Below are 16660 nucleotides of genomic sequence, written 5' to 3' on the forward strand. Positions count from 1 at the left end.
TTGTAACATTTCATCCAAATTTGACTGAATTATAAACATCTGAAAATCGCCATTTGTACATGCACAGTAGAGATTTATTAGAGGCTGGCAACAAAATTCTCCAAACACCAGTCTAGAGCAAGTAAAAAAAAAAAAAATTCCGTCACCACAGAGCTCTGTGCCAATCACAGGGACAATGCTCCACACTAAGAGGGAACAGGACTCTCCCTGCAATTCATCCTTCTCTCTGCCTGGGATCTTAGTTGTGCCAGGTGCAGAAAGTCCCTAACTTGTGAATGGGTTGTCTGTCACTACAGTATTTTTGCCTGTGTATCCCTTGATGAGAGTTCTAGTTTGAAAACTATGGCTGTAGTGCAGAGAGGGCATGAGGACATAACAGAAAGAAAGAAAAAGAAAGAAAGAACATGAAGAGAAGGGTGATGGGTGGAGAAGAGGAATCAAAGTATGGGGGAATTCTACAGAAGAGGTTATATCCCAGGTCTAGTAAGAGAGCATGTTTTTGTGTGACAGGTGACATGATAGTAGTTGGGGCAGGCTGTGGTGTGACAGGAAGATGGGTCTGTAATCGCTAGATCATGCTCCCTTGCAGAAAACCCCCTTTCTAGCTTGTTCTAGGGCCATGGTGTGCAACATGATAGCCACTAGACACGTGGCTATTTGGCTTGTTGACTGTGGCTAGTTGGGTTGAACAACAAATATATTTTCAGAATAATATGGCTGGTTTGCTATAGCCACTAGCAGTAGGTGCTATAGCAAACTAGCCACATTATTATAGCAGAGCTTCAGACCTGGTTGGATACCATGGTTCTAGGGTCATTCATTGTGCTTTTTCCAAGCTCTCTCTCCCTCAGTATGTCTTACTTCAGTTTCTGTCACTGTCTTGTGCACCTCCCCGCCCACTCTTCCTCACATTTGAATTCTGGACACATGGTTTTAGTTTCTGGATAGCCTCCATTATGCCTTGTTGTTGGTGGAGCGCTTTAACTGTCTCTTATCTCTACCTTAAATGAAGGACACATTCATCCCCTTTGGTTTGCTATGGCTCTGGTTGTCGTTTGTTGCTGACAATTTGACCAGAGATGGCTGATATGCTTCTGGCTGCAATAGTGCAACTACTTTTTGTGCCATCCATGTGATGGCTTTTGTATTCTTTCCTTTTTTAACTGTGTGCAATGTGCTTGATTTATATGAAGGTAGATTTAACTCATCTGATATCAGCTAAACATAGTAGTATACTATAGAACTTCAGAGTTATGAACACCAGAGTTATGAACTGACCAGTCAATCACGCACCATGTTCAGAATTAAAAATATACAGCCCGAAGCAGCCAAGGCCAAAGAAAAGGAGCAAGTACAGCTCAGCAAGTACATGTGTTAAATGTAAACTAATAAAAATAAAGGAAAGAAGCATTGGTCTTCTGCATAGTAAAGTTTCCAAGCTGTATTAACTCAATTTTCAGTTGTCAACTTTTGAAAGAGCAAACATATTTTCTTCAGAGTTGCACATGCATGGTAATTTTCTGATGTTTATAATTCAGATGCACTGTTGTATGAGTTTATTGAAGGAATTCCACATTTACTCTTCTGTTTTCCCAGGTTAACTATGTCCAGTAATTTGTCATTCTAATTTAATTCTTCCCATCACTTTTGATTGTCAGTCTTATTTTGAGCTGTTTGAAGTTACAGCTCATCTTACTTATTTGTTTGCCTTGTTCATAGCTGTTTTTCCTAATTCCTCTAGGATAACAGCTGAAAGTGTGCTACAGTTTAAGAAAATTCTTTTACTTTTCATTATATTTTTAGAATCTCTCATAATAGAGAGGTTTCCATTCTTCGAAGTAAAGTTGCACAGCTGCAAACAGACTATGATGTTTTAAAAAGGCAACTGACAACGGAACGATTTGAACGGTAAGCACCTATATTATTTTTGTTGCTGTGGGGTGATCCTCCATTCTCATCTTAATGGTAGCTGCTAATGCAATCCCATGTGTTTTGAATATAATTTTCCTAATAATTTTGTTAAGGCTTACTAAAATTCAGTTTCTACACAAGCATTCCTTTATTAATCCAAAGATGACATGGTGTTGATTTCAGCCACTACATCAGTACAAGTCTATGCACCCTCATATTTTATATCCTACCAACACTGTAGTTGTAAGCATTGACCAAATTTTACCACAGGATCCAGCCCAGGAGAAACTTTTCCATCGTGTTTGACTCCTGTGAAAACTCTGACAAAGAACTCCAAAAAAACCCACCTTACCTTGTGAACACTGTTACAAACAATGATGTTACTGCTTGGTATGAGACCTTCGCTATGGCCAAATAAAACAGTTTAATGCTGAACCTTGTTATCTGCCCCTGTCAAGACAAGAGTAATGGCTGGAGCTCTTTTCCCCTCTCCCTCCTAAGGGTTTCTTACCTCATTTTGGCATATTTTTTCCTTTCAACTTAAGTAAACAAATTAACTATTTACCACATCTGGTATGCAGTTAGCTCAGTGGTTCTCATTGGGGCCATGAAATCTACAGATATCTGTTTTATATCCAGGGGTCCCTGCATCCATGAATGTGGATGCACATATCCATGGCTCATTTCTGAAGATGCAGATACAAATTTTGTATCTAGAACCCTGACAATTTGCAAATATCTTATATATCTGCAACTCAGTTTTGCAGGTGAGGATGCCGATACCATTTTTGTATATGTGCAGGGCTGGCTCTAATTCTTGTCTTTATCTGTAGTAGTTTACATGCACCCCAGAACCACCACACTGTTCATACCCCTATTTAAAAAAATCAGCATGCAACTGTCACTAAATATTAAAAACAAAGGTTTTGAATCGAACAGAACAACAATCCATTGTAAAAAAGAAAAAAAGCAAAACTGCTATTGTGGTAAATGCTTACGATTAATTGTGCACACAGTGCCATGATAAATAGATTAGTGTATAGATGGCAGTGATTTTGTGTAATGCTATGCAAGTGTAATCCATCAAAAGGCACAGCATCTTGAGATCTGGTATGTGTGGAGGAATTAGCTTTGTTAATTATTCATTGCTGTGGATAAAATGCATGCAGTGTGTTTGTTTTTGTTTTTTTTCTTTCCTCCTAAAGCTTCTCATGCACCCCAGTATACATTCCATGCCCCAAGCCAGAAAACTTCTGAATTGCTATCTTTTCTTCATTTCTGTTATTACAATCCAAATTTTAACTAAAATCCTACTAATATTTTAATAGCCACTACAAGTTTAACACAATCTCCTCTTCATGATCTTATTTTTTTATTGCGTGCTTTGGGCCTCACTTGTTCTAACATCAAAACTCAATTTAAAATCATAATATACCCAGCTCCAATGTAGGCCTGTATTCCTACACTATGGTTGCAGTTTAATTTCAGTGCAAATGGTGTTGTTTTCTATCCTCTTCAGTGCTGTTTGAGGTTTAGAGGAAAGAGAAAAGAACATTCTCAACTTCAAAATTGGACAGGGTGGAGTGTTTTGGGATCTTTTGAAATGTTATAAGTAGTTTCAGATACTAAAGCTGGTTCTGACACTCCTGGTAGATCCAGTGGATTTACCATTGCATTTTAGAATGACTTTTTTGTTTTTTCTTGCTTCTTGAGGTAGACCCATATAAAAAGCAAGTGAGTTCACAAAAGAACAACACTGACTACACAATGTGTTTTCAAATTCACAAAGTAAACAAATGGAAAAAGTAGAGAATTTATTTCTAGTCTTTTATCATATTCCTAAGTAAGGGGAGGGCAATAAGTGGTCTATGGGCTGGATGCAGTTTGCCACGGTGGGCTGCCAGACTCTTTATTTACCTGAATGTCCACAGAAATGGCCACTTTCAGCTTCCCAGTGAAAATGATGAACACTCAGCTAAAGAGAGCCTCTTTGTTCCTTAAGTATAAGAGGGATGCTATTTGAAATGAGTGTAATATATCTTCCGAAATTCTTTCGTTTTCTTGTATCCACTAATAATTTCTACAGAGAAATAGTATGATGTGGCAGAATATAAATTCTAATAGTTGTAATAAAGATAAAAGTGTGTTTAAATTAGTGTTTAACAAAAATTCTGTCTACATTGTAGAGAGCGTGCAATTCAGGAGATGCGTCGACATGGTCTGTCCACATCCTCTGTCCTTACCTCATCTCCACTTAGCTCAACAATGAGGTCTCCCTCCCATTCTCCAGAGCGTGCAGTTATAAGAACTGATAGAGCAGCAGCAGAAAAGTAAGTAAGGAACAATTTAGCCGTGTCTACACGTGCACGCTACTTCGAAGTAGCGGCACTAACTTCGAAGTAGCGCCCATCACGGCTACACGTGTTGGGCGCTATTTTGATGTTAACATCGGCATTAAGCGGCGAGACGTCGAAGCCGCTAACCCCATGAGGGGATAGGAATAGCGCCCTACTTCGATGTTCAACGTCGAAGTAGGGACCGTGTAGTAGTTGTGCGTCCCGCAACATCGAAATTGCAGGGTCCTCCATGGCGGCCATCAGCTGAGGGGTTGAGAGACGCTCTCTCTCCAGCCCCTGCAGGGCTCTATGGTCACCATGTGCAGCAGCCCTTAGCCCAGGGCTTCTGGCTGCTGCTGCTGCAGCTGGGGATCCATGCTGCATGCACAGGGTCTGCAACCAGTTGTCAGCTCTGTGGATCTTGTGTTGTTTAGTGCAACTGTGTCTGGGAGGGGCCCGTTAAGGGAGCGGCTTGCTGTTGAGTCCGCCCTGTGACCCTGTCTGCAGCTGTGCCTGGCACCCTTATTTCGATGTGTGCTACTGTGGCATGTAGACGTTCCCTCGCAGCGCCTATTTCGATGTGGTGCTGCGCGATGTCGACGTTGCCAGCCCTGGAGGACGTGTAGACGTTATTCATCGAAATAGCCTATTTCGATGTAGCGTTCACGTGTAGACGTAGCCTTTATGTCACGACATCCAGGGATACAACCTTCAATTCTTCCTCTCCTTATGTGTTCAGAGTAGCCAGGCGTCTGCATTTTTGTAGGGAGAGATGCTAGGATCATCCAACTCATATGGAAAATCAATATCTATCCATCCAGTCTTCACATATACCACCCTAGCCAGAAGCAAAGTGGGAAAATGCAAGCACACACTGCCAAATAGATACTCAGAGCTACCTGGGGAGGAGGGGTAGCTCAGTGGTTTGAGTATTGGCCTGCTAAACCTAGGGTTATGATTTCAATGCTTGAGGGGACCATTTACAGATCTGGGGCAAATAGATTTAAAAAAAAAAGTCAGGGATGGTGATAGGGCCTGTTACAAGTGCAGAGGACTGGACTTGATGACCTCCAAAGGTGCCTTCCAGCTATATGAGATAGGTACAGCTCCATACATTCAACACATGCACTGCTATGGGCTTTCTGTAGGCATTTTAGGAGAATGAACATTTACTAAATGGGGACTTGTGCAGAGCACAGTCTCATGAAGGAAAAGGAGAGTATGGTTACATTCTATTTCCTGGGATTCATCATCCAGCCCTCTATTACCACAAAAGAGGTAAGGCACACACCAAAATGTTCTTCATTTCTAGGTTAGTTTGAAGGATATAGTAGGAAGGTGTTGGGCGTCTGTGTTAGTAGAGACATCACGATGCTATGCCCCAGCTACCAACCAGCAAAAACTTCAGATTTTTGAAAGGTTCTAATACAAACTTCCAGCTTCCCAAGATGCATCTTGGGGGCTCTTTCATCTCTGATTGCCAGGGTCCGAATATTCAAAGCCATGATAAGGCACCATCTATCAGAGGTAGGTCAGAATCTGTAGACAGCCTGTAATCTTTTACTGGTCAGGAGATTTGCAAGACACTCACATACATCTACATTTTTACAAAGCATTATTATTTTAGATGTGGCCAGTCAATGTTACAAATCTGATTACAGGTTTGTTTGATGCAGGTCTCCCATCTCCCTATGCTATTAGTCTGAGTGAAAAGTCAAAATCAAACAACAGTAAAATGAGCTCTGTTTATTTGCAACAACTGTGTAGTAACCACATACATGGAAATGTGCTCTGTCAATTGTGCTGTTTTATACTATGTACTGAGATTTTTTTCCCCCTTACACAATTCACTTAGTCTGACCTAATAACTTTCTTCTGGTCTTTGACTTACCTTGTACTTCTGTCCAGTGCTTGTGTGATGTGTCAAGAATTTTATTTCATATAAAGTAAATTCTGTGGACGATATGAGTGAATTCAAGTTATTTAGGAATAAATTATGAATAGGATAATATTATATATTTTACTTTTCATTGAATTGATAAAAGTACTGTAAACAAATTTTTATATTTTAAAATCACTTCTTCCTCCTTTCCATCCAGAAACGTGAGCTTCAAGGAATAACCATACTTGGGCTAGTCTTACAGCTAAACCAGTAATTGAAGGATTAATTTGGTTCAAGGACTTATGAAAAATATGAAGGTTGACATGAATTCTACCTCTGATTTTACTTCAAATCAGTGATAACTTGTGAATTTGTGTGCTTATGTTATACAATCAGTGTTGCAGAATTCTATTTTCCCATTTATCTGGCATTGACAAGTTTTTTGCATGGGTGTTTTACATTACCAGTCTATGCAAAAAATTCACCATTATAATAAAGTTGTGTGACAATTTTGCAAACGTAACATAATATCTATATACATTTATGGTACAAACGGAAGGTGGATCAGAATAATTGATGTGACAACTTCTGATTTCTCTGCTTGTTTAAATCAGAAATGTGTACATACTACAGCACAAACAAAACCAGGTTTGGACTTTTTAAAAGATTTGTTATGATTTTAGTGGATTTTTGTGTGTTTTGGTTTTTTCCCAAGTGTTTTTTGTTTACATGCCATTGCTTTTATATACCCTATGTCTTGCAGAATGTGAGGTCATTTTCCAAATGCATTATCACCCTTGCAAGGATTTTTCTTAATGAAAGAGTGTCCACTCAATAACTACTTTATAAATAGTCTTCAATAAAAAGAAAAGTCTTCTGTAGTGCCGTTTATATTTTTAAAAGTTACATTTTGCCATTGCCAAGGTTAATAAAGTAATATAAACACGAGATTTTAAATAGATAATGCACTATATCAAATATTACACAGTAGTTCTATTTTTCTTTGTGAATATTTCCGAACTAAATCTGGAGATTTTTTTTCAAAAGCTCAGAGCAAAATCGGGAATCCTTCATGCAGATGAGCTCAAGCTTTTATTAAAGAGGTGACACAGGGTCGTATTACGATACAGAGCTGCTAGGTAAGTGCAGTCAGGATTAATCTCTTTAAGAAAACTGATAAATGTGACAGACCATTATTAAAAGTTTAGGTCAAAGTAGATTTTGTAATGTAGTATATTTTTTTAAATAATTTTTTCAAGCTGGTGTGTGTCATAACCGTGTATTTGAATTAATTGTCCTTCAGCAAAATATTGAACTTTAATAGTGCTTCATAGGTGTTAATTCAAAAGATAATGTAAAATATTTATTGGTGTTATGTATATAATTAGAAGGGGAAACTTCTGCTGTTGTAATGCATCCCTGCTAACTGATTTACAGCATTACATTCATGTAACTTTGAAGAAAATCCTGTACTTCCCAGATTTCATTATGGATACCAGTAAGGAGTAAAGAACATATAAAAAAATGACATGGAAGAATTAAACGTTGAACTTGTCTACACTTGGTCTCCCATCTACAGTATTTTGCAATAAGATTGTAAAGATTGTGATTTAATAAAAATGTGTCTTTTTTAACTGGACCTCTGGTGTCAATAGAAATATTGTAATTAACTTAAATGTTGTTGCAACCCTATATAAGCTTTATTCTTGTATGAAGTAACAAGTTAGTTCAAGCTTCTGCAACATGAACAGGAATTGCTTATACAAAAATTACAATACATTTTTAATGGGTTGTTGCTTTATAAGTTACAAGGTGGAGGGAATGATACTATAGGCACAAATACTACCCCAAATGAAGTTAACAGCAAAGCTCTCATTAACATGCGTGGTGCAGGATGAGGTTCATAGTAACAATATTAAGTATGTTCTTACATTATTCCACATTTTCTGTTTTGGGTAGTTTCAGCAGTTGCTTTTAAATCTTTTAATTTACATTCTATTTATTGTCCAACCTTTTCAGTAATAAAATACTAAGTGAGAAGAGCAGGGTATGTGAACATTACAAAGGTAAGGTGACCCAAGTTTTATGTCAGCATACGTAAGCTGGCTGTGCACATCCACACTATATTCCTTGTGGTGTTCACTATAACAGTGCTTGCATCGATGCAGAGCAGGGCATTCTGGGCACTTTGCCACTCATCTCTGTCTAGTGCAGGATGTTTTCAATAGGCTTTGCAATGGTACAGGAGGGGAAAACATTCATGCAGGTGTGACTGGGAAAATGGCATGAATATCCCATTCTGAGGTTTTCACACACCTGTAATTTTTATCTATATCCCATAATTCCTCATGCCCCTTTTCAAAAGCCCAGTAAACCTGCGCATCTGCCATCTCTGAGAGATGCATGGGTCCACACAGTTCTTCACTATAAGGCTAGTCTATACGACCAGGCTACAGTGGCACACCTATGCTAACAGGAGAGCACTTTCCTGTCAACATAATTACTCCACCCCTATGAGAAAGAGAAGCTACGGCACTGAGGGAACATCTCTCACTGACATAGCATTGTGTGTTCACATCGTTAAATCAATGTAATTTACATTACTCAGGGATAAGGTGACCATATCGCCCCATCCCAAATACGGGACAGGGAGATGTGTGGGGTAGGCGCAGCTCCTCCTGGCTGCACCAAGCCCTGGAGAGCCAGCACTCCCTCTGCCTGGAGCTCCAGGAAAGCAGCAGACGCAGGCATTCCCAACTGCACCCCCAAGGGCCTAAATACCGGACAATTTGTCTCTTTTAAAAATAAAGTCAGGATGCCTTTGTGGCATCCTAAATATGGGACTGTCATGCCCAATACAGGATTGTTAGTCACCCTACTCAGGGATGGCTTTGTCAAACCCCTGACCAATGATAGTTACACTGACTTCAGTAGTAGTGTAGACAACACCATAGTGATGAACATTATGAACACAACACACCTGATCCTGCAGTAGTTCTGGAGCTGCTGCAGAGAATGTAACAATTCCTTTCAAGTAGTCTTGCTGAAAGCCATGGAAGGAGAGAATTTCTGGTTGATGTGGGCAGTCACGGTGCAACAGAATGTGACTGAGTGCCAGTCTGGTCCCAAGAAACAAGCACTGACTGGTAGAATCACATCATTGTGCAGGTATGGGATGACCTGCAGTAGCTGCAGAACTTTTGGAGACACAAGGCCATGTTTTTCTAGGAACTATGTGCAGAATTTTGTCTCAGCCCTCCTGCACAGCAACACTGCTATGACAGTGGAGAAACAAGTGATAACTTTGTGGAGCTTTGCAACAACAGATTGCTACTGGCCAGACAGGAGTCAATTTAGTGTAGGCAGTTTGCTGGAGATAGCGGATGGTTTTGTTGCAGTGGGGTTCCTGAATTGCAGTGAGGTAATGGATGGTTATGCATATCCTTCAGACATGCGATCATCACCTCCTGTGCATCATGCTCCTCAGCTTTTCTCATGTCCTCAATCTCCCTGCCCATTTTGTCCATGTGTATGGTTCTCCATACCATCTGCTTCTCCAGATGCTTGCATGAGCTCTACAAACATGTCATCCCACATTCTCTGTCTTCTCCTTATTTGACTCAGCTTCTCTGCTGGTGTGGAGGGAGAGATAAAGGCCACAGTTGCAGCTGCAAAAGATACAATGCACAAAAGTATTACTATGGGTGCACACTCAAGGCTTATGGAAGACTTGCTATATTGAAGTCACTCCCTTAAATCGACATGTTTAAAGCAGTGAGTTTTTACTTTGGCCAGGTTTTCATAGACTCTGGTGGCAATCCCAGCCATGGTGAGTACTTCCTGGAAGGGGGAAGGCAGAGTGCTAACACAAGGCAGGTGAGGTGGGACATGCAGGTAGTGGTGTTTGCAGATCAGGGAGTTGAATACTAGCACCATTTCCCACAGGAAATGCTCACTTTAACTGATATCTTGCATCTGAGCAAGAGACGGAGACAGAAAAGGTTCAGCTGCTGCACTTGCTCAGCTGTGAATCAGGTCCATGTGCTGTTAGCCTGTGTGCTGCAATATTACCTGCCCAATTAATCGCTGGGTGGCATAGGAAAGTGTCTTACTGCAGCAGAAAAGAGTAAGGTATCTCTCCCCAGAAACATTCAGCAACAGATTACAGAGTACTTCCAGCAAGGTTTCCTCAAGATCTCAATGGAAGAATCACAGGACACCCCCGTGCGCATATGTTTTGGAAGGTCCCCTCTGCATAACTGTTCTTGGCAATGAGAAGGAGATAACCTGTGAAAGCAGAGTGGCTATTTTACTACCTCTTGTCATGTGACTAAAAATAGTAAATGAGAAGCTGTAGCCCTGCAATATCAATAGACAATGCATTCTTTTCAGAGGTTCCTTCGCTGGCATCATGCTCACCTCTGTTGGAGCATTGAGACTGGCCAGACTGCTTCAGGGTTCAAAACAGCTTCTGGCTTACCACAATTCTGGATTTCCTGGTGATCTGTCCCTCATTCTCTCTCTCTCATCCAACTCCTCACCCCTGAGTCGAGTGTGGTGGCTCTTGACTCCTCTGATGTGTCCACAGGGCCCTGGGCAGGAGGAGAAGGGAGAGGTTGTGCAGGTCCTTGTAAAAGCAGCATGTTTGCGGTGCCACACCAGGAGTGACTGTTCATCTCACTTGCCTTTGGGTATGCTTGCTGCTGCACCTTTACTTTCACACAGCACTGTTACAGGTCCCTCTTATAGCGCCTCACTCCTGCTTCATGTGATCTGCTTGTAGATGTCCACATTCCCTGGATCAGAGCTTTACCTGTACAACTTGTCACAAAAAACAGGAGATCCTGGGTATTCCAGGCAGGAGTGCACTTGGAATGTGTAGCCAGCATGCTGAGCTGGGCAGTTACTAGGTGAATGCTCCATGCTGCACAATAGCAAATGAAATTTCAGAAATGTGGGCCTATAAAAGGAAGCAGGGCAAGAAAATGTATTCTTGTATACTTGGCTACCAGAGAGCAGAGTTCAAAATGGTGACCAGAGTGGTCACATCAGGGCATTGTGGGACACCACTTGGAGGCTGTTAAAATAGACATAAGCAAGGCAGTGGCTACATTGGACCCTGCCAGAACAACAGATGCTAAACCTGCAGACGTATTTCCCACGATACAATGATCAGTACCCCCCCACAAACACCTTTAAAGATCCCTGTGTCCTACACATGCCTATCACAACATGTGGCATTTAGCACACTGGATGAGGTACTCCACAATTACTATGTGGGCAGAGGTGAAAATAGGACAGTATGGCGTACTGGTAAGAAAGGGGTTTGTAGGGCACAGCACTCCACACCATACCAGCAAGCTACTTATAGCTGGTATGGCATACTGGAAGGACCCCAGGCTGACCTCCCACGCCCCTGCAGACATTTTCACAAACACTCTATATAGGACTGCTGCCTTCATCCCACAAAGAAACTTGCACAATATCTTCAAAGACTATCCTGGAAACTCTCCTGCCCCCAAAGCAAGAGCTGCTCATAGCGTGGAAGTAGTTTGTTGGCAAAAGAGCCAAAAAAGGGCACACTCTCACACTGGCTTTTAGTGGTTAAAAGATGCATCATTCAGACATACCCTCAGTGAAAGATGACACAAACACAAACTAAACAGTCCTAGACCCCAATTATGGTTGACTTCCATGAGGACAACATGACATCCCTACATTTCTTAAGCAGAGTAGATGACACATTGGAGATTTCAGCAAAGGTGACCCAAGACATTCTCTGCACCACACAAGCTCCAAGACATCCAGCACACTTCAGTACTAGGATATCTTGGAGTAACCAACAAAGGGCTTTTCAGACCAGTGACATTCTTCTGGAAGATGCTTGCCTCTCTGGTACCACACCAAAGAGAACAGACCATCACTCCTATGTGCCTTCCCAGGGCTTCTAGCTATTTTATGTAACTGTCACATCCAGGGTAATTATCAGAGGGGTAGCCGTGTTAGTCTGGATCTGTAGAGCAACGAAGGGTCCTGTGGCACCTTATAGACTAACAGAAAAGTTTAGAGCATGAGCTTTCGTGAGTAAACTCACTTCTTCAGATGCTGGACCAGCATCTGAAGAAGTGAGTTTACTCACGAAAGCTCATGCTCTAAACTTTTCTGTTAGTCTATAAGGTGCCACAGGACCCTTCGTTGCTCATCCAGGGTAATTGACACTGATGGGAATGAGAGGTTGAAACAAAGCCATCAAAATGAGATACTGAAAGGCAAGAATCACAGAGTTAATGCATGTGGAAAATTATTCTGCCCCATGCTTCCAAATGAGTTGCCAATTACCAGGTCTTGCTGGCAACATTTGTTTGTTTGAATTGAAATGCTGCTGGGATGTATCTAAATTTAGAAAGAAGAAGGAGTTTGTCTTTGATTGCCAAAAGTCAGCTGGTGGCAATTAAATCCTTCCAAGTAACCTTTGATACTGTACAGATTCCAGACATATGTCAGTCTCCCTTGTTGTGAGGAGATCCTTGTATTTTGTCAGCAGAGATCCCTTAAGAACCGCAGCTCTTGAATTTGAAGCATGTGAACTTTTCAATGTAATTCCTTCTCATCTGGCAGAATGGTGGTTTCAATTACCTGGATCATCTGTTGCAGCATCTCCCTGCTGGACGACTCTGCCCCCATACAGCTATGGCAAATAAGCAATATGTTAGGCAATACGTACAGGCTCTACAGAGGCTGAATTACGTCATACCAACAACCCTCAGACCAGCAGGGTACAGAGCTCACAGTCAAATCAGCATGTGAAGTCACTACCTTACCTCAGGAGTCATGACTCCAACATAAAATTTCAGGCTCTACAGCTAGTGAATTATTCTTTGCCTTGGGCTAGCCAGCAGATGCTTGCACTGCTAGGGCACCAGGCTCAGTGACAGACTGACGTAGCAGGTACTGAAGACCTGTGACTCTAAAGCAGAAGAGCTTAATCAGGAGCTTCTGGGGCAAGAGCCTAAGAACAAGGAGAGAGCTATCTAGGTAGTTCAGGAGTAAGTCCCACAACAGGCCTGGTCTGGGGTGGGGAAAAACCTGACAATTCAGAGTCCCATCCCTCCCTACTTGAAGGGTCCTCAGCTCCCTGGGGAAAGAAGTTGTGCTTGTTCATGTTGATTCTATTCTGGGTGCACGTATGCCTATGTGCACCATTATTGGAATCTTTTTCCTTAGCAGTATTGTATGGCTGGCTCTGGAACCCTGCCTTCATGAGCCAGTATATGAGGTGCCACGGACCTTGTGCTTTCTCAGTTCCTTCTTACTATCCATCACGGCTGGAGTGCCTTCCTCTTGCTGTGCAGGTCTAATGATAGCTGTTTCTATTAACCTACTGCCTCTTCTTTTCAAACCTAATAGACTATCAGGAACTCTGAGCCCACTTCCAAGGATATTGCTTGTGAGTCACTCAGAACGGAATCAACATGAGCAAGTACTCAAAGAAGAAAAAATGGTTCTGTACATATTGTAACTGTTCTTTAAGATGTTGCTTATATCCATTCCTTTACATGCTTTCTTACCCCTCTGTTGGAGTTATCAACAAGAAACTGAGAGGGCATAGGGCCAGTGGCGCCTCATATACTGATGCGTGGGCACAAGGCACCAGGATTAGGCATACAAATACTGCCAAAGCAAAAAGTTCTGACAATGCTGTACATGGGTGTGCAGCACCTAGAATGGAATGGACAGGAGCAACACATCTCAAAAATAAACTTATGAATGGTGGGAGTGTGTTTTCCTACACAACTCCCCTTCCTCCCACTGTGATTTGGAGTAGTCTCAAGATACTCAGATATGTCCTGCAAATACCAGAGAGTCCCAAAAATGCAAGAGGAACTAAATCCTGCTTCAGGCAGTAATTAATACTGCTAATGAATAATTGGGGCAGAAACCAGGGTTAAACCCCTTTTCTTTGCCTGCTCTCCCTGAAAAAAGATGTCCTCTTTGGCTGCCCAGCTCTGAAAGCAGAAAGAAGACAATGATAGCTGGTTTCAGCAGCATTAGAGAAGTAAGCCCCAGTGTGGGACAGGAACACACAGGAGCAGCCTCTATCCTGTGTAACCAGGGCATCCCACTTAGACTAGGTGGAGCATCTGGGGATCTCAGAGGAGTTTTAACTGACCTTCTCTGACCTGGTTTCTGGATCTTTCTCCCCTTGTAGTTGCTGGTTTCTGAATTCTGCCAGGGCTTTTCCAGCACTGCAGCTGGGTCTCCCTCCAGCCAGGCAGTTCTCACCACCTCCAAACAGCCAGAGTTACACACTTCTGTGCTCTGGCTTCTGACCTCCAATGAGGCAAATGAGAAGGGGAGAGGAGGAGGAGGGGATGGTGCCACAGAGAGAGCTGAGCCTTATGACAGGGCAGGAGCTAAGGCCTACAACCAAGTTTCATACTTTAAAGAGATTAATTGAAAACCTTCACGGGCAAGCGTAAGTTCAGGATGGATTCTGGCTGCAGTGATTCTAGAGCTACATGACTGGTATGTAGCTCTTGACCTCCATGATGCTTACTTCCATATAGAGTTTCAACTTCCTCACCAAGTAAATTGGCATTTCCCCCTACCACTACAGGGTGCTTCCATTGAGCCTATTAACAGCATAAAGGGTATTCATAAGATGCCTAGTGATAAAGGACTCAGGAAACTGAGTCCAGGTTTACCTATATTTGCCTGGATGGCTCATTCATGGAAGTTATAATCAACAAGTAAAGTACATTCGATGGACTCTAACTTTTTGCCTCCTTAGGTCATAAAGAAAAATCTATCCTAGCCTCGAACTCAAGTAATAGATTTTATAAGTGGTTTTAAATGGGAAAATGCCAATGATCTGTCCGCCACAAGAATGACAGACTACATTGGACCCATCCATCCACCAACAAGTTCATCCCAAAACACTAATAAAGATTTGTCTGAATCCTAGGACACATGGCCGCCTAAATGTATGCAACTTCATCTTTTCTGTATGCAAAGATAATTAAAATCTGCATCAGCCCAGCAGGCATTACCTAGATATGTCAGTGCCCATTCCTCTACAAATCATGTCATTTAATTGGTGGAAAGACCCTCTGAAAGTCTGTCTTCATGAGTGCCTTTTAGGATGTTGGTGAAAGACGGTTGGAGAGCCTACATGGACAACCTCCAAACACATGGTAGGTGGACCTCAGGAAACACGACTTCATATACGTATCTGATTGGATGTGTGTAGTTTTCCTGCCAAGTCTTTTGAACAAATTTTTCATTAATTTTTCTTTGTCTTCCTTTCCTCCTTTGCCTACCAGTTCTCTGAGGATTTCTGAAGTTTGCTTTTCTAGGTCCTTTGTCCTTCTTCTGCCACTTTTACTTCTTCCTTTCATTCAGTCATGAAATGTATCATTTCATGATCATTTTCTTCCAAATTGCCTTCCTTCTTAAGGCTTACAACAAACTTCTGTGTGAGAATCACATCAAATGATTGTTCTCCTGGTTTCTTCCTCCACCTTCTGAAGCAAAAAAAAAAAAAAAAAAAAAAAAAAAGAGAAAGAAAGAAAAGAAAAAAATGCATAGAGGGGGGCCAAAAAAACTGCCATGGATTTACTCTGAGAAGGTGTTGGAAGGGACATCAAGAGGTCATCTAGTTCATCCCCTTGCACTGAGGCAGAATTAAAGTATACCTAAGTCAAGCCTGAATAGGTGCTTATCTTGTTCTTAAAATCCTTCATTGATGGGCATTCCACAACCTTCCTAGGAAAAACTAATTATATCTAACTTAAATCCCTTTACAGCAGGTTAAGCATGATACTTTTATTCCTACCATTGGTGAATATGGAGAACAATTGATCTCCATTCTCTTTATAACAACCCTTTGCACATTCAAAGATTTTTATCTTGTGTCCACCCCCATCTCTCTTCTCTAAACATGCCCCGTTCTTTCAACTTTTCCTCCTAGGTAATGTTTTCTAAAACTTGTATTTTCGTTGTTCTCTGCTGGACTCGCTCCAATGTGTTCAATTCTTTCTTAATGTATGGCACTCAGTTACTTCAGCTGAAGCTTCATAAATGCTGAGTACATTGGCTCAGTGACCTAACTCAGCATATTTATCAACAGTAGTCTCCAACTTCCATCTAAAGTAGGTTGCGTGTACCCACCTGTACTTTCCCTCACACCACTTTTATATGAAGGTGAGACAAAGCTTCTTGCTCTAGATCTGCAGTGTCCAATATGTTCTCCACTTCCCTCATGTGGTGAATAGAATACTCTGGCATGGCAATTCCAGCTCGGGAGCCACAAGTGGGGAATGCTGTCTGTCCACTCTGTGCATGAGCCCCACTATTTGGTAGGAGAAGCATGTGGTGGCGGCCGTGACTCTGGCTGCTCCTGCAGTTCTAGTAGCCCTCACTGCTCCCGAGGAGGTGGCCCCGGTGGCTCTGGCTGCTCCAGCAGCTCTGGTGAGTCACCAGCACTGCTTTAGAACGGGGGTGGGGGGGTAAAGGTGCCTGGCTCTGGGGG

General features: G+C 41.8%; 1 protein-coding gene across 1 annotated transcript in view; it reads left to right on the plus strand.

Moving 5' to 3' along the window:
• Positions 1-7755, plus strand: part of CEP135 (centrosomal protein 135) — an 84136-nt gene extending 76381 nt beyond the window's left edge. The window contains exons 24-26 of the mRNA XM_074991819.1: positions 1804-1908; positions 4098-4241; positions 6347-7755. Of these exons, the coding sequence (XP_074847920.1) occupies positions 1804-1908; positions 4098-4241; positions 6347-6368 (271 nt within the window). The 3' untranslated portion in view covers positions 6369-7755. The remainder of the gene's footprint in view (positions 1-1803; positions 1909-4097; positions 4242-6346) is intronic.
• Positions 7756-16660: the final 8905 nt, after the last annotated feature.

Source organism: Carettochelys insculpta, chromosome 4 (assembly GCF_033958435.1).
Source record: "Carettochelys insculpta isolate YL-2023 chromosome 4, ASM3395843v1, whole genome shotgun sequence".
Lineage (NCBI taxonomy): Eukaryota > Metazoa > Chordata > Testudines > Carettochelyidae > Carettochelys > Carettochelys insculpta.